This window comes from Epinephelus fuscoguttatus, linkage group LG10 (genome assembly GCF_011397635.1).
Source record: "Epinephelus fuscoguttatus linkage group LG10, E.fuscoguttatus.final_Chr_v1".
Taxonomy (NCBI): Eukaryota; Metazoa; Chordata; class Actinopteri; order Perciformes; family Serranidae; genus Epinephelus; species Epinephelus fuscoguttatus.
The window spans coordinates 13,715,956-13,741,093 of record NC_064761.1 but is presented as its reverse complement, the minus strand read 5'-3'; the positions used below and the strand labels follow the sequence as shown (position 1 = coordinate 13,741,093).

The 25,138-nt window shown below is 40.2% G+C and overlaps 1 protein-coding gene across 4 annotated transcripts in view; it reads right to left on the bottom strand.

Annotated features, from left to right (window-relative positions):
- Window positions 1-24,703, bottom strand: part of nfic (nuclear factor I/C) — a 55,974-nt gene extending 31,271 nt beyond the window's left edge. Inside the window, exons 1-4 of one of the 4 annotated variants that reach the window (XM_049589066.1) lie at window positions 24,435-24,703; window positions 10,146-10,316; window positions 9,876-10,052; window positions 8,447-8,630 (exon numbers count right to left, since the gene is read on the bottom strand). In XM_049589066.1, coding sequence (XP_049445023.1) covers window positions 8,447-8,630; window positions 9,876-10,052; window positions 10,146-10,316; window positions 24,435-24,515 — 613 coding nt within the window. In that variant the 5' untranslated portion in view covers window positions 24,516-24,703. Of the gene's footprint in view, window positions 1-8,446; window positions 8,631-9,875; window positions 10,053-10,145; window positions 10,317-20,538; window positions 21,051-24,434 lie in introns of those variants that run through there. The other 3 variants (XM_049589069.1, XM_049589067.1, XM_049589068.1) reach the window with 3 other exon arrangements.
- Window positions 24,704-25,138: the final 435 nt, after the last annotated feature.

Genomic DNA, 25,138 nt, shown 5'->3' with positions numbered 1-25,138 from the left:
ACCATTAGCCTTTTTAGCAAATTCTTGCCGGGTTTAAATACTTATGGCCCATTGAATAAGGAACAGATTGTAGCTCAATGAACTCATCTCAAGATAAGGTTATTCAGTATGTGGCAATACTCCCAAACATGGGCAGAGGCATTTTCTTTTTCCCCAGTTCTGTAACGTCATCCTCACCACTCGCAGTCGCCATCTTTCTCAGCTCAGCTGCTTGTTGCACCAGTAGAGACTGACCTCTGGTGGCACCAACTGTGCACTACATCACTTCGATACAGCATGTCCATATCAGTTTAGTAGAAAAAAGAGCATCTGTATTTGACTATTCGATCTGTATGTATTTTACTGTTTTGTAATCAAACCTTAAGGATTTCTAAATGCCCTGGTATACCATAATACCTTGATACCACACCAGCCCATTGGAAACCACACATAAATAATGTAAAAACAAAATCGTCCAAAAAAAAAAAAGCAATAAAACTAAAGATATCGTGTATACTGAATTGTGTTCTCAGAGTTCCATACATTACCTACTGCATGGGGGAACGGAAACAATCATGCTCCACAAGAAAACCATAAGAAATGTAAATCCACTGAATTACTATGAACCAATGCTTTTATAATTGAATTACATGTTTTAAAATTTTGTGATCTAGTTAATGTTAAAGGAGCAGTGTGTAAGATTTGGTGGCATCCAGCAGTGTGGACTGCAGATTGCAACCAGCTGAATCTTTTCTTGTGTGCCAAGCATGAACTCCTGGTTAGTGATCCCTCAGTGTTTATTGTTATGGAGGTTTTTATTGGGAGCCGAATTAACCGCAGAGGTCTCTTCCTCTCTAATACAAATGGACCTGCTGATTTAAACCGGTAAAAACACTGAATAAAGCAGTTTCAATTTACAAATCAGTGATGGTGTTTGGCTTGTCACAGACAGGCTGCTAGCCCAGTGCTGGCTAATGTGTGCTCATCTTTTTTCTCTGACGTTCAGGAGGTTTTTACAGGGAGTCAAATTATCCACAGAGGTCCCCACCTTTCCTAAACAAACAGACCCTGTGATTTAAACTGGTAAAAGCACACAAAAAAGCAGTTTTACAAAGAAAAAAAGAGTGTAGTTGACTTTGTAAATAAAAAAGTTTCAAAATAAGGTGGTAAACAAATATAAAACTGGGGTTTGGTTATTATTGTGCATAAAATGTTTTGTAATTTTGCTATTGTTTCTGGTTATATTGGTTTTGCTTTGTTGTTGTTTCTTTGTTTTTTTGTGTTATTTTGTTTTGTATAACCTAACCCTAGTAGTGAATAAGCTACTCATGAGAATATGCTCAGTAAAAAGGGTAGATATAACAAGCTTAAGCTTCAGCCAACACCTTTTCAGTTTATATTTTCTCTTTTCCTTTGGTTTTACTTTTAATTTGATGCCTTGTTATATATTCTTTATTAGGTCCATTCCTTTTGGAATAACAACTGATATAAATTACTACTACTGTGTTGTGAAAAAAAGACTTGTCTGCACATTTTGAGTTTACTGCATTAGTGCCGTTAGAAACACTATGACTTTCAGAGCACTCTTTGAGAGTGTGTGTTGCTGAGTTACAGCTGTCTCTACAAGCACAATACTAAAACCACAGCCCTGACACTGTGATACCACTGTGAGTCAGAGCTGGCCCTCAATACATCCTGCTGAGAAACCTCCACTCTTCCCCTGGCTGGCTGTTGATCATGTTTATTCTGCAGTCAGTAGTTATTTTATTTACTGCTGCAGAGAACTGGTGTCACTAGTCACTGGTGCTGTTGTGTCCGCTCTGCTCCGTCCCATCAAACTGCTGCTTCATTGTGTTAGTGAATGAGACTCCTACAGCTCCTGAAGCCACAATATAAAAACCAGATGTGAACACTGCGTTCTTTCAGTTGTTTTTGGACTCAGCTCGTAGCTGCATTAAACATATTTATACAAATGGTTTCAACTGACCAATGGGAAAGAAGAACTCAGTTCAGAAGTTCTCAGCTAGCAGCAGCTCTGAGTATGATTCAAAACCATCCACAGCACTTTGAGAATCTGTTAGAGCCACTCATCATGACAGAAAGTAGCTTCTTAGAAATTCTCCATGTTATTTCAGATTTGGTGTGAATACTTGTGGCTCAGAGTGGATGATTCCCATTTCCCAATGAATCTCTGACCTTTTGTTAAGCCATGTGGTTGGGGCTAAACTTCATCATGGGATACTCCTGTTCCCATTTTGATGAATCCTGATGTCTTTGTCTATCCCCTGGTCTTTCTATAGCACCACCATCAGGACATTCTTTAGCTACAGGGCCAGTTAAGTTGGCCTTAAGGGTGGAAATGTCTGTCAGTCAGTTCACCACTTTGATGCAGACTTAAAGTATCTCAACACCTACCAGATGGATGTGCCTGTACTTTTATAAAGTACTCATAAAGCCTCAGGAACAGCATAAATCTCTTCTTCTCCATAAACAATGCATCCTTAAACATTTCATCAGCTTTCTTCTGTCACCACCTTCTGACCAAAATATCTCATAATCTAATGTGCAGACGCCCATGGCATTTCCTGAGCACATTCATGCTCCCCAAAGGAGGAACCCTTTTGGACTAATTATGAGTCTTAGTGGAAAAAATGCACGTATATTGTTTTCCTCTATCCAACATTTCCATATTGCACGATATGATGAATATTGCAGCTTCTAGCAGCTGCTAACAAAAGTTTAAATATTAAATCTTGTTAAATCCAAGCAATTATACAATATGCTAAAGTATCTGTGAAAGTGATAATCAAGCAAACCTGTCCCCTTTTAAAACTCAATTATCATCTACTAAATGGTTTATGCCACATTTTTGAAGAAATTTAATGGCTTTATGGATTTATTCACTGGCAATGTGATTTCCAGCCAAAAAAAAGTGCAACATTTTTGTACCACACGGAAACTGTAGGGGAGGTGGTTGGTGGACTTTGGCACTGTGGTTCGTGTCCTGAGTCCAATGCAGCCAAAAGAAGACATGTCAGACTGAGTAATGGATGTTCAGTTAAACTATAAAGCAGTCTGAATAAGAGTTACACTACACTAAACCTTGTCCCATCTGCAGTATGACTAGTTCTCCATTCTTCTCTACTAAGATCAGGCAAACTTCATCAAACGTCAAACATTTCCTTGAAACCTCTTAAAAGGTATCCTTATGCCTCCTTCCCTCTGTTATATTTCAACTCCTTCTTCTCCTCCTTTTTTGTGCACTCCTCCTGTCATGTGCTCCACTGCCTTTCCTCTTGTTTTTGCTCCTGTGATGTGGAATGGAGAATTTATCCTCAAATGCCCTTGATTCAATAACCACAGTGTATAATGTGTAATACTTTCTCTCTAGTTTCTGTAACTGCCCTTCTTCCTCAGGCAATGACACAACTAGTATATCAGACTGACAGGACTACAACAAGCTTTAAAACAAGGGGGATTATCAGAGTGTTTAAATCCATAACATAGTGTTTATAGGCTAACTGATCAAAAATGCAAATGACTCCCCAAAGTAATGAAATGTATCAGCTTGTTGATGTCAAACAAATGGATGCAATAATCCAAATATATTTTGAACAGTACGTGTAATGAGATAATATGAGCTCTAAGTCCACCTCAGGTGTCATCACAGGCCCTCAAGAACAAACTTTTATGCTCAATCCACACACTAGGCTCACCAGTAAGCAAGAAGAAATGTAAAACTGTTTTGAGATACCTGCAAACACTGATATGAGCATAAAAACCAGTGTACAGGAAACCCAGTATCTCAAACTGAACTCTAACCACCACTGACAACATAAAAGATGAGCGATGAGAAACCTCTTGCACAGAGCACAACATTTTATCAGTGATGAGGAGAGATAGAGGGGCTTACAGACACAAGGAGTGGATGATGAGAACTCCACCTTTCCTGCAGACTCGAACAGGCAGTTTATACTGTGCAGAAAAAAACCACATATAGATTCATACAAAATTCATTCCTTTAAATCATCACTTATGAGCCACCAGTGTGGTGGTGTATTTATCTGCAGAGACCCTGACACTGCCTGTATTTTCTCTTCTTTTTATTTTACTATGTTTTAGAGGTTCCTGGGCACAGCACGCATGTAAGGTTGGGACTTTGTAAAAAGGCAACAAAACTGGTGCCAGACCAGAAGCAAAATGCATTCAAGAGGAAGCCACAAAAACTGCAGAAACAGCGCTGAAAGAAATGCAAATATAGTAAGACGAACCACCAAAAGCTCAATCTGGGGAATGCTTTCATATTTTGCTAGTGATGCTATTTACCAATAGTAACTGTCAATTCCTGCAAACCATTAAAATTCAACAGGGACCACCAAAAGTATCATAGTAAGACTCTCTTGCATGGCTGGGCTGTCAGAACATCTAGCTGTAGTCTGTAAATCACAAGGAGTCAGCACTCACCACAAACCATTCAAAACCTTGAGATCTCTGCTGGCAAAGCCCAAAGACAGGACCCTCTGAGAGGGAGACTGGAGTAGTGGATGACATTATTATGACATCACATGTAAGCAGCAAGGACCCTAGAAAAGAGACTGAGGAGGCTTGCATAAAAGGGACCCTGACCCACATCAGAGTACACTTGACCTCCAGTTCATTTGATTAGTGTGAACGGTATGTACCGGATACAAATTTGTGTTTCTTAGAATACTGAAAGCACAAACCGCCTGCCTCTCCCTCTGACTGGCTAGTACTCGTTGCATTCATTGGTTGCATTGGTTGAATTGCTAGGGTTTAAGCGAGATGAATGAGATTGGTTAGGATTAGGGTGAGAATGTCAGGGTAAGCCAATCGGAGGCAGAGGAAGACAGAGTTGGGTAGTTAATGCCTTCGCTATCCTAGGAAACACAAATTCATGTGCCAGACTCAAGCACAGATTGACGAACCAGCTCTCAAAGTACAGTTCATGTGTACTTGGGTACGGTTTGAAGCGGATGTAAAAAACAACTGTACCACAATCCAAAAGTGAACTGGTATTTAATGGGAGTCAGTCATGTAGATGATGATGCAGGCGTATTCAGGTATGGATCAACATTATTAATGTGAAAGCACAGCACCAGAAGCAGACAACATCATCTGTCTGTGAACACTAGAGCACAACCAGTCACAGCATCCACTGGGAGAAGGTCAAAGGTCATGGACCAGTAGTCAGTGGTCGACCAGACCGACATTTGACACCACAGACAGGGATCCCCCTACACACACACCTCCCCCCTCACTCTGAAAAGTGTCATACATATCTTTTGCCTTTTTTGTTCCACATGGAAAAGTTGGAAGAGGAAAAGAGAGGTCAGATGATGGGGAGAGTTTGTTTGGGAAAATGAGAGCGTAAGGGAGAGCAGAGGCGAGAAGTCAGAGAAATGAAGGCAAGACTTAAGATTAAGGAGAGGAAAAAGAGGTGTCATGGAAGTCCTCTCTGTTGTAAGCGTAGACAAACTCAAAGCCAAGCTGCTGATCGTGCTGAAGGTACAGTAAGTGTACAGTACAGTGTTAAAGAGTGGTGAAAATAAGGCATGGTGACATGATATTTTACAAAAGCAAACCAGGTAGATGCTGGTTTAATCACCTTTGTAAAACCCTCCACAGACAATTTGAACTTCTCCAACAACTTCTGGTTTTAGCCTACAGATCATAGACATTTCTAGCCCATTTTCGGGGGTGCTGAAGCACCCCTAAATTGAATCCCAGCACCCCTAAAATTTGAGAGATTTTTATTTATTTATTTTTTTTCTGTATGTCCTTTTTTAACAAGCTAGAAAAGTGTCAAAACCATACAGTACTTGGTTGAAACGTAATATTTTAACAACAAAAATACAGCAGCACCCCATCCCCCCGTGGCCCCAAAAATGGTTTGATCCACCCCATCCCTCCCACCTTTCCGCGCTCTATCTGCACAGAGCAATGCGCTGCTTTCCACAGTGGGCAATATACAGTAGTGGTGTAAGTACCTGGCTGAAACCAGGATATGTGGCACATTTCCTAACTTCTACCACTCAATACCAACACATTATTATCATTACCAGTCCTCATTTTTTGCTGCATTTAATCATAGGTCACTGTTTATGTTGTTAGGTAGGAGTTAGCTGACATTTTTTCAGTACCACTGTCCTCTGTTTGAATTGGAATGAGAGAAGCTATTTGTTGTGTCATGTGCATGTGTTAATATTAAAACCAAGGTGCTACTGACTAGCTAACTGACTGGATGCCCATTAACATTATAACTCCTATTGTGTGTGTGTGTGTGTGTGTGTGTGTGTGTGTGCGTGTGCGTACAGACAGACAAACAGCCTCATCATGGATATAAGACTGTTTTTTCGAAAAAGAAAAAAAAAAAAAAAGAGCCAGGTTCAGATAAGAGTGTGTGGTCTGTCTATCTAGAATGATGTTGTAAGTTGGATCAGTGTATCAGTTTATCTCTTATTAGATATAAAACGCATTGTTTGGTTATTTGCCTTTTGGTTGACAGTGCAAAGAGAGAGAGAGGAGCAGAGAGAGGACTTTATTTATTAGTATTCTTATTAGTATTTTTGGTACTTTTGGTACTCACTATAGGGGGCTGGTTTACTCCAGAAACATACATACTGTTTATGTGTATGTTGAGGAGCTGCTGTATCAAAATGAGTTATCCTCCCCCAGAAATTAGGGTTACGATATGTTTCTTTTATGATTCCAATCCATTCCTCTTTTGCTGTGACTCAGCATTTAAATAACCTTTAACAGATTTGATGGTTTAGTCACAGACTTTCCCAAAAAGTGTTGTGCTTTTATTTCACAAATGTGGGAATGAAACTGCATTAAAATGTACAAAACAGTGAAATTTATCTTGCCTGGCCGGGCAGCTCTCTGGGTGCTCAGCACCCCTAAACCTCTGATCCTAGAATCGCCCCTGCTATAGATCCCCAGTTTCTCAGCAGTAACACAGATAATGTGACAGCAGTGTGGTCAGTGCAAACAGGACAGCACACACCACCACAGCGTTATCGGATGGTTGGGTCTGTCCCGTCTTTTCACTTTCAAATCACCAAAATGCTTTGCTGGCATTTCTGTTGGGAACTCTGCCAGACTGTTTATTACACATCTAAACACCAAAACTTTACTTACTGAAGTTAAGATCCTTTTCTCATATCTTAGGTCATAAATATATAAGGCATTAAATAACATGGTTTTCAAATGACATACATAAGATAAATAAAAAGTAAAAAGACTTTCCAAATATCATCGTAAGACAAAGAGGGGGCAGAATTTCACTGAGCACAGGTGTGATGTGGTGTGGTGATGCAGGAAATGGTGATAGTATATATTTATAGTGTATTTACGCTGTTTTCTCACAAACAGCACAGCTTCTACTTGCTTTTCTTCCGGTGTTAGCTTCCTCACAGTTAGCCTGGTTAGAGAATCAGATCTAGGTCTTCCATCACTGTTTCTGAGAGATGCAGCCGAGCTAAAAATAGCGTGGGAACCCACATCAACACTCACACTGTTGACACACACACATACACTTACAGTCTACCACACAGTGTGTGAAAGAGAGAGGAATTATATGTAGCTATTACATGTAATGTTGATGAAATTAGAAGAGTCAATCAACGAAAAGTATGATGGAGACTGCCATCCATCCATCTAACCTTTTTTTAACAAGAGGAAAGTGTCTCTCACTTCACTCATGAAAAACTGACTCTTCACTACATACTGCGTGTATCTGTACTACATGTACATGCACTACTTCAGCTTACAGTACTGTTAGAGTATTTTATCTTTAATAAAGATGAGTCTGAAACCCGTGCATGCTCATACTCAGAAAACATCACAGGTATTTAGTAACTAGGCACACATGAGATGGCGTATAAACAGCACAAGACAAAACACTTGAAGCCATTTCCTTTCGGCTTCAACCCCTCACACAACCTGTGTTTGTCAAACCATTTCATCCACAACCATAATACTCTCATCTACACCATCAAACACAGTAAGACCAACCAAGTCAGCAATACTTTACATTTTTTACTATGGAAACAAGGGACATGATCAATCGCCACTGTGTTCTCCTGCAAACACATCTTATCTGCTCTGTCACTGGATTTCTGTTTTGCTCCATTCAGCTGAAAGCTTTGACTAATGTTAATGTGTAAAAGTGACACCATTCTACTACCTGCATGTGGCTCACAATAAATCCACTCTAATGTCAAGGCAGCAGTTGGCCTTTACTGTGACATTATCCAATATTACCGAATATTTATTTCATATTTAGACATTTTCTGCAAATATTGAATATGTGCTTTAAATTTAAAGCTAATTCTAAGCCTGACACTGGCATTGTTCATACTGGATCTCAATTCACAAATGAAGGACAAAATATGCAAGACACTCTTAATACTGCACAGCCTTGAACGAGTGTGTTGTTACATACCTCTCTCTTGTACATAGTAAGCGAGGTAGAGGTCAAGCTCTTTGACAGAGACAGAGATGTGTCGAGGCTGGACACAGAGGACTGGATTGGAGCACTGGCCGCCCTTCACCAGCCGCTCTCCATCTGTGCTTTCCAATGGGATTCCTTTAAACAAGATGACCATCACCAGGTCCAACCTCCACACCTTGGACAAGACAAAACACAATCATTAATCACAGAAACAACACGAATGCAAGTCAAGCCAAGCTGATTGTACTGATATACCATGTTTTACTTTCAGACAAGGTTCCCTTTCATTTCAGACACAGGGGAGGTGACACATTCTTTTTTTATATATACCAGTTTATGTGTGGGAAATGGTGCTCGCATCGTTTTTGTGTGTGCAAATCGTCAACACATTGGCTTCACAGTTTAACATCAAGACACACATCACCATTGATCAGTATCATAAATGATTAAAGTCCACTGCTTTCCATACACACACCATAACTGCAGACAAAGCTCTAAATGTCTTTGTAAAAGTTACGATTAAGTGTGTCCTGTTTCATTTAAATTCAACAAGTATTAGTTGCCACCTCATGGTGCTGAACTTGAATTCCATTTAACTGTAACTGGTTTTATATGACCCATTTGACTTAATTGAAGCTTTGCTTTCATTTTGGAGGCCGAATAATGTGAAGAAAGAAGCTGCAGCTGGTTAATAAGAAATGATCTATGGAGAAATAATCAGTAATCATTGTGCTTCTCCTCACATATCGCTCCTAATGGCTGACTGTTTGATGGGAAATGCTGACAAAAAAACCCAGATACAGCAACATGTACTGAAGCCTTAAGGTGCTTTAAGAAAAATCTGAAAAACTTTACTATTTATTAGGATAATTTTTCTACGTTACTTTCTTTTTTTCATCTGTGAAACAGATGTGTTTTTTTACCTTCTTTCACAGATGAAAAGAAAACTTAGAAAAAAACTCAAAAAACTTTTGTTCTGAATTTAAAAACTGTTTTTCTGTTTCAAAGATGGACAGAAAGGAATTGCCTTGGAAAAAACCTTGTTTTCACCCGTTCTCAAGTAATGAAAAAAGCAGAGAAAACAATTTAGATCAGACCTAGAAAATGGATCACTACAATTTTTTTCTCACTTGCCTCTCAGGGCTTTGGTAGGCATAACTGTGTTTGGGAAAGTGTACCTTTATGTCTCATGATGACACAAAAACATCTTGTAGATGAAACAATGATAATGCAACCATTTTTAATCTCAATCTCACAGGAGAATGTAGACCTAACATTTAGCTCCCTTTACATTCTCCTGCAGGCCATATGCTTTTTTCAATGTAATACATTTTGTTTTTCTGTCATCAACATTTACTTATCATCCAGTACTGCCAGTGCAAACAAACTACTCTAACTGAACATGTACTGTTTAGTTTACCTTGTCAGCTTGTCGTAGACAGTCTATGCGTCTCATTTTGCCTTTCTGGTCAGGATTTGACAGGACACAACATGCAGCTTTCTTCCCAGTGATTGACAGGACAAAGTCTTCTCTGCATTCAGGTCTAATGTCCTTTCTTAACTTGGCCAAAAGACGGCTGGCCCACTTCTGTTTTACCTGAGAACAAAATAATGTAAAAGGAGTGAGTTAATGCACTGAATAATGCGTTATTTATGTATGGGAAAAAAAGGTTTATTTCTACCATCCCACCTCTGCCTTCTCCCCCAGCAGTTCATCTTTGACAGCTCTCTCTTCTTCTTTAGTCATCCTTTTCTCATGTTTTTTGAAGTACTTCCTTTTCCTGGCCTGGAGGTTGAACCATGTGTAGGCAAAGGCACGGACCTGGGGCAGCAGAGCCTCAATGAACGGATGGAACTCATCCTACATGACAGACAGACAAACATAAATAGACACACAATCATCAGTAACCAAAGCAACTTTTACCACAAGGTCCTCGGTTCTGACATGTAGCAGGGGCTCTATTTTCTCTGCAGTGTACCAGATGTGTTTCAGCTTTCAGTCACCCGTCTGATAGTGCAGATACACTTCAGTGGTGATCAATACATGTTTCACTCATTCTTTGTGCACATGAGAGCGGCGGTCCACGTGTCAAAGTGTCCTTGAGCAAGACACCGAATCCCAAGTTACTCTGGATGAGCAGGCCAGCACCTTGCATGGCAGCTCCGCCACCTCTGGTGTGGGAGTGTGTGTGAATGGATGAATAAAAGGCCACCTATTAAGGGCTCTGTCCCGAAAGGTAGAATATAAATCCATTCATCATAACAGCAAAGCCAAGAATCTTTTAGGCTTTAAGTTTATTCTTTTAAGATTTTTACATGTAGCTACACTGCTTATGTGCTGGTCTGAGCACCTAAGAACTACATAGCAGAACAGAGGCTTATCTAACAAATCTATCTAAACTCAAGGACAACCAACTCACTTGTTCCAATGTTTTGGAGCATATCACACAGTCTTAAAAGAATCCTCACCCCCCCAAATGATCATTTTTATATCAGTTATTCACCCTGTGTTATTCTGAATTCAGGAAAAAAATGCTTTTCTTGCATGCCTCCACAGTGAAAGAAGAATCCAAAAGTGGAGAAAACTTGTGATGAATTGAAGTCATAGAAAACGAGTTTGGTAAAAAAAAAAAACTATATTAAAACATCAGTTTACAAAGTCTCACACAACTTAGCAGTATAATGCAAGTCTTATTTACCCAGTCATATGCTCAGTACTTCCCAAACACATGCAATTTCATTAAAATCTGACTATTAAAAACGCTTTCACATAAACAGCACAGGCGCGCTACTCATCCATGCCTGTTTATGCCGAAGTGTTTTAAATGGTCAGGTTTTACCAGAAATGCATGTGTTTGGGAAGCACTGAGCATATGACCAGTTAAATGAGTTTTGGATTATACTCGACGAGTTGTGTCAGAGTTTGTTAATGGATGTTTTGATACAGTTTTACTGTTGTTAAATGTGGACCCCGTTTACTTCAATTCATCAAAAATTTTCTCCACTTTTGGATGCTTCGTTAGCTGTGAACGCACCCAAGAAAAACAAAGTTTTCTTTCTGAATTCACTGTAACACGGGGTAAGTAATTAATCTTCAAATGGTCATTTGGGGGGTGAACTATTCCTTTAATTGGTGGTGCTCAGTTATAGAGCTGTAGATGTTTAAATGGTGAATTATTCTAAACACTTTCAGGATCATATAATACGGTATGAATGTGTATATGTGTATGTATGAATAATGAATAATGGAAAGTTTCAACATCCACAGTCCCATAACAAACTGAGAAAACTCCACCCAGTGCTGAAGACCATGAAATGCTGTTGAAAACTTCAGAATAAAGTAGTGGACCTTGATCAGTGTAAATATAAATGTCTGTTTTTAGTTAATCCAGTGGAATAAGCAAAAAACAGACACTCTGATTTTGTTACTTTACTGTATCAGTATTTTGCAACAGTATATACTTTCCTATCATTACATGCTGCTCTGTTTTTTTCTGCTCATGGTGTGACCATGATTCTTCCAGTGGGCAGGTAAGACGTGACTGAGTGACGTGATGATATTTGGTGTAGTTTACGTTTCTGAACTGCTTTGTCAGTCAGAGACACAACCTGCCCTACCTGCTAAGTTACCCCATAATCTACAGTCGAAACCATCACCCTCGCCCTCCACACTGCCCTCTCCCACGTGGATTGGAGGAGCACATATGTGAGAATGCTGTTCATAGACTGCAGTTCAGCATTCAACACCACTGTGCCCTACTAGGCTCTTCATCAAACTCAGACACCTGGGACGAAAAACCGCCCTCTGCGACTAGATCCTGAGCTTCCTGTCAGGCAGACCTCAGGCAGTGCACATAGGCACCACCACATCCTCTAACCTGACTCTCAGCAACGGAGCCCCTCAGGGCTGCGTGCTCCGCCCCCTCCTGTATTCCTTGTTCACATGTGACTGCGTGGCCACCCACAGTTGCAACACCATCATTAAGTTTGCTGACAACACAACTGTCATCGCCTGATCACTGAGGGCGACAAGATGGCCTACAGAGAGTAGGTCAAAGCCCTGACATGTTGATGCCAGGACAACAACCTCCATCTCAATGTCAGCAAAACTAAAGAGGTGTTACTGGACTACAGGAAGTGACAGGTAGAAGGACATGCCCCTACTGCAGTGGAGAGAGTCAACAGCTTAGGTTCCTCAGGTTTCACATGGGACCTGACTGGTTCTCACCAAACAGACACCATCACAAGTACAGTGACACAACATCTCTTTTTCCTGTGCTGGCTGAGGAGGCTCAACATGAACTCCAGGATACTCTGCAACTTCTACAAGTGGACCACCACTGCATCACCATGTCGTATGGCAGTTGTACCACCCTTAACTGTAAGGCTCTACAGAGGGTGGTGAATATTGCTCAGCACATCACCAGGACGGAGCTGCCATCCATGGAGGAACTCTATACCCAGCACTACAGGAAGAAAGTCAACAGGATAACCAGAGACCTCAATCAACCCAGCCACAAGCTGCCCTGCCTGCTGCCATCAGCGACTGGTACTACAGCAATTGGTCCCCGACACCAGGCTCAGGGACAGCTCCATAGCACAGGCCATAAGTGTTCTTGAACTCTTGAGTTCTCAAGCTCATCACTGACGCTTTAGTACCTGTTTACAAGCTACTTAACCATCCATAACTACTGTAAAACTTCAATTAAACGTCTAACTCCAATGAAACGCCCAGTCCTTTTCACTAGCCAAGTGTGGCTACACATTTTGACGAATAAAGGCCTGTCTCAATTAGTCACTGGTCTGGTTGCCAAGCAGTTCATTTTTTTAGAAGCTCTTTGGATGTATAAACCAGGTTGCTGGCTAGCTACCTGAGCTAACGTTAACTGCTTCGATCATACATTCACGTATAAACATTTAATATTTAGTCAGTATAGAAATGCAACACATTGCAACACAACCACGAGCACCAGAGAATAATTCATTCAGATTTACCAGCATAGTAAAGGAGATTGAAGAAAAAAAAATGTGGTGACTCCCTGCCTCTGAAGCGGTCATAAAGTCAGAATATGTGTCCATTCCTCAATTACCCAGTAAGTTATTTCTTTAGTCCATAAAAGTCCACTGATCAAAAGAATCAAATGGGTTTTTCATGAAAATTAATCCAAGTTGTGAGTATTGTTTTACCAGGATAAAGTGGTATTGTGTCAGTAAGGCAAGTGCCGTAATCCTCGAGTATCGTATAAGGAGTGTCATACCTCTTCTCTTTGATGCACTGTCTGTTGGAGCTAGATCAAATTAATGATTCAGAATATAGGCTATATGTTATTTGAAACCATTTTTTTACAAGTAATATTCATACTGGTTTACATGAGCAATTCCACTGTATTTCAGATCTTTTCTGAGCAACAATTTGGGTGAAAAAGAAATTAAAGGCCTGTCCCTTATAGACGCCTGTCACAAATATAAGCCTGTTGGATTCAGTGATTTAATAGCCCAGGCAACGATTTGAAGTTCTTTTTACACATACATTTACTACACTACTGCAGAACCTATCTACATTACAGTTTTTTAGTTGTGTTATCACTAGAGAGAGGTGTTATCACCTCTCTACCAGAGTGTTATATTCTGTATTTTACTTATCTAATTTCCTTTAGGCCTATATTTTATATTATATGAACATTGTAGGAGAAAGCCCGAGAACATTGCCAATAACCACTTCACTGTAGTTGTGCACATGACAATAAAGAACTTGTACTTGACTTATACCTGCTCAGACATGAGTGCTGTTTGGCAATAATGCTAACAGTTATGTTCTGTATCACCCTGACCAAAAACAAAAATGAATGCATCAACTAACAAGTACTGTGTGTGTATCAAAACCTGATATATCTTGTTCCCCTGTGCCATAGAGCTCCATTAAAAACACATCAGTGTGCCACACTGTTGCACTGGGTGACATGTTCCACCATTACCATGAATGCACACACAGTGTAGTTTATTTTGACCCAGTCAAATTTTGGTCTTTCCATGGGATTTGTTGCCAATAAGAAAAATACAGAGTAATCCCAGTTGTGTCCATTAGAGTCAACTTATTGTTGTGAGTTTCTCTCTCTGAGGTCCCTTATCCTAAACGCCAATATATAATAAATGTCTATGTTGACAAATGATTTCGCAAGTGTGGAATCGATTTTCCACCGTCTTAGCACAGCAGTGCAGAAATGAGCTTGCCTTTTGATCAACAGGTAGCACTCTTGAGTTGTGCTCAAATCTCAATTTAATTCCTGGTTAGTTGTCTAAAATAGAACAACTACACTGTGTGTGGCTAAATGGAAACATCATTTAAGTGATCAAGGAAAGTGGCAGATGACAGAATAGAGATAAACTCAGCAGAGTGACTGAATATCTGACTGACTTAAAGGTGGAGATAGAAATGTTTTTTGCTTTAACTTGTCTTTATGAAGTAAATGATTGCTCAGTGTAATGGCTATAGAATAACAACACCATTAGTGTTTAGGTTGGCTGCTTTCGCTATGCACTTTTGTTTTCCCTGGTAGCTATCTGTAGCTATCCCCAGTTACCAAAGAGTATCAGTGTAAGTTCTATCCCCAGTAGTGGAAATGGCGGAGGGTGGAACAACCGAAGTAACTGTGGAAACTGTGGTAGCTGGTAGACTCTGAGGAAAACGATCCGGTTGTCTTTGTGCCAACAGTGCCAACAATAATCCCACTTGGAAACACTAAGGGGGTAAAAGTTGAAAAGTTGTCTGTTTCCATATTAAAGTCAGGGGACCAAGTCAGAGACACAAAATCTTACAAACAACACAAAAATAGTCACTGTGTAATGAATATGAAAAACACCCAAAAAATACAGACACCACTACCAACAGCACAAGCTGTTAGAAGCAGAAACACAATGATGAAAACATATAACCAGCATTGAGCTCGACTGAGCTAGAAAGACTGCCAAAGACGGACAAACTGTCACAGAGACAGTCAGAAACAGAGAGAGAGAGAATTTGGCCCTTTGTATCTTCAAGGTGCCAGTAATAGCTGCAGCCAGATGTACAGACCACGTGTATGCACAAATACCATACATACGCCTTTTCCCACATGTAAACTTATAGTTCTAAAAGAAGAGCGTGCAGTAAGAATCTGTACACCTCACACAGACCTCAGACCAGGCGTACACACGGTTTTAGATGAGATAGCTGCAAGTGATATGATGAGGAGGAGATTGAATATAAGTTATAGTCACACGAGCAGGAGCCTCATTTCCACTCCCACAGGTAGCTATGAATGGATGTGGAAACACCATTTAACATCTGTTAGCATATTGATACATTTGTCTGCTCCACCTCTCATCAAACCTGTCAATGAGTAGAACAGCAAAGAAGACGTGCAGTTTTACTGGCTGTGTCAAATCAGCGAGGTTCTCCAACAGCGCAGCTGTCATTACGCACAGCTGTGGCTATTTGTAGTATCTGTACCATTCATTTATCACATGTAACTGTAAACCATCATCAGCACTGATACCTCAGTCACAATTATTAAATGCCAGAAGGAGGATCAATGATTCGCTCACAGTGCTCATACTGACCACAATTATTATTATTGAGATTTATAAAACATGTACGCAGAGCTTTAGAAGTCTGACGAATAGAATGTGTATGAATATTTCTGACTGTGCTGCCTACAGATTTAGTTGTGAATCTACACAGAGTTTTATGCATCTGGCCCCAGGTCTGAAGTGAGTTCTTCCTCAGATTTGGAAAATATAGGTCGAGATCAGGGATTCCAAAATGTTTCCACGCCAAGGCTTCCCAAATAGCATTAGCTTATGGCCAGGAGCCCCCCTTCACAAAATGTCTTCAAACACCCATTGACAGTACTGCAGCAAATGTAAGAAGCAATAACAGAACAACTTTTCATATATTTTCTTTCTTTTATTAAAGTATAATTAATAAATACTACTACTAATAATAATAATAATAATGTCATGAAAAAATAAATTAGAGCTGAGCTTTGTCAGCTGGCTGCAAGCTAGCTCGCTAAATTTCAGAAGCACAGCAGCTTCTTCTCAGGTGCAGACCGTTACCAGTCAACACTGACAGCTTATGACGTGATGAATGAATATTTGACTGGCAAGCAATTAGAAAGATAGGCTTGGCAAATAACATTTTTTAATATTTCATATGACTACATATTTTATTGTAATATACATAATAATAATAATAATAACAATGTTTGTTGTTTGTTGTTGTTTTTAGCATTTGCCTGCATGTTCCCTCCAATTTATTGAGGCCCCCGCAGCAGCCTTCACTTTCAGATTCTTATCTAGATGATGTATCAGTGTTAGATCTTCCTTTTCTATGTTCCATAAAGTTCCAAGCTACTGTAAGATGAAAGACAATTTAAAAGTTAGAAACATGTGCAAGTCCTTGAACAGCATATATAAATACTGTGGAGTAAGCCAATATTAATTCGTAGCACATATTGCCAATATGCTTGACTTTGAATATATGCCTACTTGAACAGATGTGGGTTTAGAGATTGAACAGCTGCTGGCATCACAAAAATTCATGCTATATATCTGGGCAATGCAATAAAGTCTTTTCAGCAACTACAAGAAGAGTTTTATCTTGCCTGAACGCAATTTTAGCATTACCTCCAAATCAGGAGTCATTTGAACTCTACTCTATATTATAAAGGTGGCAGAGTATTCTTGATAGACTGTGTACATGTATTTGTGTCGAACCGTTCAGTACACGACTTTCGGTTTAGCACGACCCTATACCAAATTATTGGGCGCAGGATATTATTTTATTTTATTTTGTTTTATTTTAATTCCGTTTTTGCAAGCCGAACCATTTAAGATATCTAGCTCCCCGACAGACATAATTGAGTGATGGACAGAGTCCGACCGTAAATCCCCGCTTTCACTTTGTGCAGCACATTCTCGCATTTTGACAACATGGCAAGTGAGCCTGACGAACCTGAAGACCCACCCGCAAAGCTTAAGTCCTCCGTTTGGGAACACTTTGGTTTCAGGGTAAAATACGAAGATGGCAATAAACAAGTTAACAAGACAAAAGCAGTGTGCCGACACTGCAGAACAGCGGTCGGGTATGTACTTGGAAACACGTCTAACATGCTAAGGCGTCTAAAGCGACACCACCCGAGTTTGAACATTAACTGGCACGACTAGAAAAAGCAATCTGGTGCAAACTACGAATCTGAGCAGGCTTTAAAGCTGACCAGCTGCACTATACTTTTTATTTTAATTGAGTAAAACTGTTTAAGCAGAAATTTATATTTATATTTTTCATTCAAAAAATGTGTTTAAAAAACAGCAGGATTTTATTTTTCACTTTTATATTTCTATTTTCATTCAAACAATGTGAAAAAGCAGGATTTTATATATATTTGTTTCATTCGAAAATTGTGGAAAAAGAGTTAACTGCTGTGGTGGTATGTTTTAATAAGGTTACCAATAAGTAAAAGATATTTAATAGTTGTCTTTTTTTTTTTTTATTACTGTACCGAAAAAAAACGACCGAGATTTTTGTGTACCGTTACACCCCTAATTAATATTAATCATAGCTGGGAAAAGGACTTTGGTGTTCGTCTATATATGACCAGACCAAGCGCAAAGTTTTGAACAATGTCAAAAAAAAAGCCTTACAAGATCGGACAAATCACACCAAACACAATATATGATAATCATTAAACTGCATGCAACTCCTGATATACGTAGTAAATATGATGTATAATAATGTTTTGGTCCTCGATTCAAATAAAGATCAAGAAAATTCCTGGCATTAAAACAACAGTGAATCCAAAACTCTGTATTCTTGATGTAAGCTTGCAGGGTTCAATGCTAAGGTTTTTTTCACTTGCCCAGTCGGGCAAGTTGGTCAGAGATCTACTTGCCCGAAGTCAGTTTTTACTTGCCCTATAAAAATTGTTTAATTTAAGTGGCTATCAATTAACAAAGACTGCAGTTATTTTTATGTTATGTAATCTTTATTCACACTGTATTTATTAATTAAAACAACATATATCATGTGTTGTAGCTTAATTCCTACACAAAAATGACAGTGTCAGGGCTTAAAGTGAAAAATTTGTCAATCGCTCTCCGTCTATAATTTTGCGCCCTACTTGAGCCATGCCCACCTCTATTTATTTTTCACCCCTCTCTCCAGTTCTGCTGTATTAACACCGAGTTTAATATATTTTGCTTCCATCTCTCTGCCCTGCTCTACTGTACTTCAACGCTACTTAGCTCTCTCTCTCTCTACCAGTGGACCACCACATCCACCTGTTGCACAAAACGCACACAGCAGTGTTTCCCCTAGGATGAAGTTGTAGCAGCGGAGGTGAAGCACAAGCATGAAAAATAATTTTCACATGCATGAAACTTTTTGTATGCTTGCAAAGCACAGCCTGCTGGGATGTTTCTATGTATCTACTGGCACCAGAAGGGCTCTTTAGGACTAAGTACATACAGTACATGTGTGCACAGTATGAGCAGGTGAAATGTCTGTCTAGCTTACATATGAGGTGTCTCAAGATTTAGGAACATACAATCATATTGAATATAATAAAAGTAAAAAGTCACATGACATGCTGCTGTTTTGTGCTATGACCTATTTAAGTGTTGGAAGTTGTTATTTACGTGACAACGCCTGAACGCAACACAAGTTCAGCATGAGTGCCGTGCTGAGCTGCTGTGCGATCAGCCTGTCTGTCTGTGCGTAACAGCAGTCTGTTGGTTATTTACACACTGTCCATTTCAATAACTTTGTCAGCTGACAAACTGCACTGGGCTCGGGGTCAGGTTTGGTCAGGGAAATGTGGCCCGAGCCGCTCTAGCATTATCACCCGTGTGTGTGGCGGAACTCCGCCGTGCGCGATACAGAGAGCAGAGGACAATTGTTAGCGCGTGACCATGTAGAGACAGAAATGACATCATAACACCATAAATAGTATATTGTTATGTTATTATATGCAGTTATATGCAGCAGTTTTATGCAAGAACTATTTTCTTTCCTTCTTGAGTAATTGGGTCATGATTTCTGGAAAGAGACATTGCTGTTGAGTTTTTCAAATGTGTTTCTTTTTAGGCACTTTGAACACCACAAGCTGAGTGCCATCTAGTTCCATTATATTTGAGAGGAGGCAGACATATTTACAGCGATTATCTCCAACACTCAGCATCTCACACCAAAACAATACACACTGACAAGCAGCTCTACAGGTAAGAGGAAAAATATGTATTTTTGATTTGGGGGTGAACTATCCCTTTAAAAATTATTATTATTAATAACAATAATGTGAGAATAAGAAAATGAATGAGGAAAGAAATACATGTGAGCAGCCTCATATTAGAAATATTGCTACTGGCAATCAAAAAGCAGTACTAGTTGAGAACAGACCATCACAGTGTACTCCAACTCCTCTGACTCTCATAATGAAACCAAATGTCCCACTTTCTTTGATCTACAGTTTAGGAATTCAGATCTGCATGTGGCACAAGTACACGTGTGCATATTATGATAGCACTGGGTGCTGAGTATTAAAAAGTCTGTCTGAAAACCACTGGAATTACAGTTTGAAACGTCAGATGACAAAGTACTGGCAGAGGAATAAGGTAGGCAACTAGTTGCTCAGTGAACTCTGCAGCTATCTGAGACTTTCTGACAAGTCCCCTAGATAGAAAACATATTCACATGCACACACACAGCAGTGTAATCACACAAGCTGACTAACACACTGTAGAGAGGATCAGTCTCCTTTCAGCATGTTCCAGCTAATAACCACATGTTAATTCAAGTGCCTGCTCACCAGGCCTGTTGCAGTCTGTGTGATTCAACCCTCCACCCCTTCACTACCTGCTCCTGATATGAATCATAGATCCATATCACTGTCTGCCATATCCTGCACAATGACAGCAACTGCAGCTAGGGATTGTTGAAATAGTTCTCCACACACACTCCGCATTATCAAATCAACACAGTGTCATGGATAATTAGTTTCCATGTAGGGTAAGCTCTCCTACAGCAGCAGCACAGTGCAGTTTACCTGAGACAGAGAGAGAGGAGAAAACATCATGTTGATGAGAAGCAGCTGAATCAGACCAGGCTTTGCGTTAACAGAAACATCCCGAGGCTCGCCATTTGTTCCTGCACATTTCTACATGCTCTTCCCCGCTGACTCAGTTCAGCAGCGGTACCTCCGGGTTACAGAAAACGCTGCATTTCCTGGGCTGTTTCACTGGCTTCTTTTTTTTTTTTTTTTAAAGAATCCAGATACGAGAGAGAGAGCTGTGGTCTCCTCGGATGACTCTGCCGCGTTAACTCCAGAAATGATGACACGCCAGAAAAGTTGAGGCCCCGGAAAAATGCTCCGCAGGGGGAAAAACAGAGAGAAAGTTCGGCATAATCATTTTGTGGGGAGCATGGCCGGAGGTGTAAGGGAGCACGGGGGACGGTGTCATTTCGGGAGGGAAGGATGAGGGGGCGAAGAATAAAAGAAAGAGAAGTGAAATGACGTTATGAATTTAGCCCATCCCAAACGTCGGGCTTAAAGCCGCAGCAGCTGCTGCACTGTGTCTCCCAAACCGGCCTTCACTGTACAGTTCATCTAAGGATCCGCTTTACATCCACCACTGTGTGCTGTCTTCAGACCGTGCACACACACACACACACACACACACACACACACACACACACACACACACACACACACACACACACACACACACACAGAGGGCTCTTCAACACTGTGCACCAGCTCTATATCAGCCTTCACATTGGTCCTGTTGAGTGGTGAGACTACAGTAAACACAGGGGCCCTTCACAGAGCATGATTTAAACAGGTTTCTTCTGATCAGACTTCATCCCAAAAACAAAGCAACACGTCATTTCCACCTTCAGGTATTCCCACAGTGTTATCCACACAGTGCAAGGTTATGGTGTGCATCTATAAACCAGAGGTGGATTGTTACTAAATACACTGACTCCAGCACTGTAGCCTACTTAAGAACAAATAAGAGGTAAAATATCAATAAAATATGACGCATTTTTTATAGATTTAAAATACTCAGCAGTATATAAAATATTTTAAATTAGCTCCACTCTACCAACTAGGCTAAACCACCAAAATGCTACTTATAATGTAATGCATCAGTTATAATAAACTAATAATATAATTGTGTAACACTCACAGGGTGCATGTTTCTGCTGTAATTATTTCTACCTTACATACTTTTTTGCTAGTAACAGGCTACTTATACACTTATTACTGCTGGCTATTCATAAAATGTAACATTATTACTTAAATTAATGTTGTTGTAAGCTATTGTTATTACTTTCTGTCCTGCATCTCTCTCTGTCTCTCTTTATGTATCATTGTGTCATACGGCTTACTCTTAATTTATTATGTTGATCTGTTCTGTACGACATCTATTGCACGTTGGTCCGTCCTGGAAGAAACTGAGGTTTCTACCATTTTTTTTCCCCGTTAAAGTTTTTTTTGGGAGAGTTTTTCCTTATCTGCTGCAAGGGTCCAAAGGACAGAGGGATGTCGTATGCTGTAAAGCCCTGTGAGGCAAATTGTGATTTGTGATATTGGGCTTTATAAATAAAATTGAATTTAATTGAATTGAATTTACAGTATAGGACTTTTACTTTAAACATGAGTTTCTTTACAATGTGCTACTTTAATTCAAGTAAAAGTTCTAAGTACTTCCTCCACCACTGCTGAAAACTGATATTTTGTTTTAACATTAAATCAGCTTGAGCTTCACTGTAATTGCACACAGTAAGTACCATTACAATTAAATACAGTTCAGTATATGACAGTAAAGGCAATATATATTTTAAGAAGATGAAATACACTTTAAAATGTACAATGGAAACCAATGGAGTACATGTACTACATATATTATGAAGGGATGTGACATGCATCTATATACACACACACACACTCACACACCAACAGAACTAATAAATAGACTACTTGGTTGATAAGTCATATGCTGAGCTCATTACCCAACACGAACCCTATTCTATTAATATAGAAACAGGTGTATTACTATTCCATCATTACTGGTGCATCTACATGTGAACAGTTTTTATCGTTAGTTGGTGGAGGTGGAGCTTATTTTATTACTTTAAATATTGTTGGGAAGGTTTATCTATATGAAACCCTGCTACATATCATTAACTGACCATTGGACATAATCCTACCTCTTTCTTTTTATGGCAGGCTGTGTGGGTGTTTATCCACTGGGAGGTAATACAGGATAACTATATATTGCATAGGCCTGTGCAGTTTTACAATAACACCTGGTAGAAAATATTCCGTCTACAAAAATGTGTTGTTCATATGCCTATAAACTGTTATCACAGACCATACTTTTATGTGTAATAAAAACGACACATCATTTCACTTTACAGGGTATTTCAGTTCATTATTCTTACTGTCATCTTAAGGCTTTTGTTGTTTGAAATGAGTTTTGTATGATCCTTCAGCCGGAGCAGCATTAATTTATTAATTAATTAATTACACAAACAACAACAAACAGACACTGTCACATCAAGACATCAAGAGCAGTCTCATTTTATTTCAGCCTTGTGGGCACTGCACGCTGTGTTCAGGACAATTTCGCTACAGCAACCAATTAAATAGTCTATCTCAGATGTAATATGTGTCACATATCGTTTAATGAAGCTGATGGTGATGGAGGGGCAACATGTGACTGCTTCCTTCTCTACTGTGGCATCTGAGCTGTTGTCAAGTGGTTCAATTCCCCAACTTCAACTCCCCATCTCCCAATGAGTGTTTCCAACAGGACTGCAGCTCTGTGTTTATTCGAGCGGCTCACTGCCCCAGCTGTATGCCGGGGCAGGAGGCCCTCTGTCGGCCTGTCATTCTAACTCAGCCCGCTGGCTCTAACTGCGGCCATTTTCTGCTGACTAACACACATACACACGCACACACACACACACACACACAAACCAGGAGGAGAAGGCTGGAGCTGAACTTCAACTTGGCCTTCCGCCGTCCCGCGTGACGAGCAGAGCGGAGACGGGCCTGCAGCTGCACGCTCCTCTATAAAAGCCCCAAACTCAACAACTCTCACCCGCGACTGCACGCGCTGATACACACACCAAAGCATGTTGTCCGGTAACCAACGCGCCGCCAGGGGTCGGAAACCACATTTGCCGATGCAACGCCAATACGCCCCGCTCTCCCGCACGGAGGCGACATTGCTCCGAACTTCATTCAAAACTGTAGGAGTTTAAACTTGACCTGCTTAATGTCGGACATACTTGTCGCCTCGTGCGTGACATTAAGTCCTCTCATATCTGATAGTCTTCTGGCAAATTCGGCGAAAAATAAACCACTCAAACTTTGCTTATGTCAACAAAATATGAAGTTTTATAATGGTTTTACACTGCTGGCTTCCGCCCTGCACTGTGTGTTTGACGGAATGACGCCAGTTAGAAGAACAGGCAAACCACATCTAAAAGTTAAGATTTTATTAAAGCACGGGGTGTTTCACGTGTCTTGTGTGTGCCGAATGTTAAAGTGGATACTGACAATTCAAAATGGTTTTCAAGTTGTGTTGTGCCTGGTGTGCATGTTTGCCGACGTGCAGAGGAGAGTATATTTGCTAGATTTTTTAATGAAATTCAGCGACAGATTCTCTCCATAGACAAGCGTCACTTATCTGAATATTATGTTCGGAAGCTGCTACAAAGTAAAAGACGGTGACAAACAGAGACAGAGGTTTGCCGACACAGAGAGAAATGGATGCAACTACAGCCGCTTTTCTGCTCCACTTTCAGCTGCGTAGCTAATGTTACTCACTCAACTCCTCGCATTGCGTCTTTTTGGGAAAACACGAAACAGCACACCAATAGGAAGGGGCACTCTACTACATTATTGTACCGGAACAGGTTTTGTCCTACCATTTCGAAGCTGAGCCGCCACCGGGGGAAGTTAAAGCTGATCTCAACGCCTGCCCATCTCACGCTGTGGGTCGTTATCATTCCATATTAATTTCTATCATCATGCGCGTGCCAGATGGAGTAAATCCGCGGTGCTCGAGACCAGAAACGTCCCGCGTCAAGCTTCGGGCTCCACGGCAGTAACCCCCCCGTCCGGTAGGCTGCGGCAGAATAGAATAGTGCTACATTCACCTTCTACCTCTCCTCTTTTCAGCTTTCTCTCTGGCTCTGTCTTTAATCCTCTCCTCCTCTCTCACTGTTAGACCATCCATTCTCTGCTTCTCTCTATGCCACTGGCTTTTATCCTCACTTTTCCTTTCTCACCTAATTAGTCCTCCTCACTGTCTCCCCACTCTGCCCTTACTCTTTTATCAATCTCTTCCCCTGTTCATTCACTAAAACTTTATGTTTTGCTGTTTTTTTTATCATAGGCTATTAAATTTACAGCAGCCTTCCCCTTCAACCTGGAACTCCTGAAGTAAGTTGAACAGAGCCTTTGATTTAAGGTGTCAGAAAGTGATGCAATGTCCCACAGGTTTCCACCCTGACCTACAATTCCAAAATCCACTTCCTGCCAAATATTTAGCCCCATTACTGCTCTCTTTCTCTTAAATAAGTAAATAAGTGTATTAAAGCAACATTCACTCCATGACTCACTAATAGCC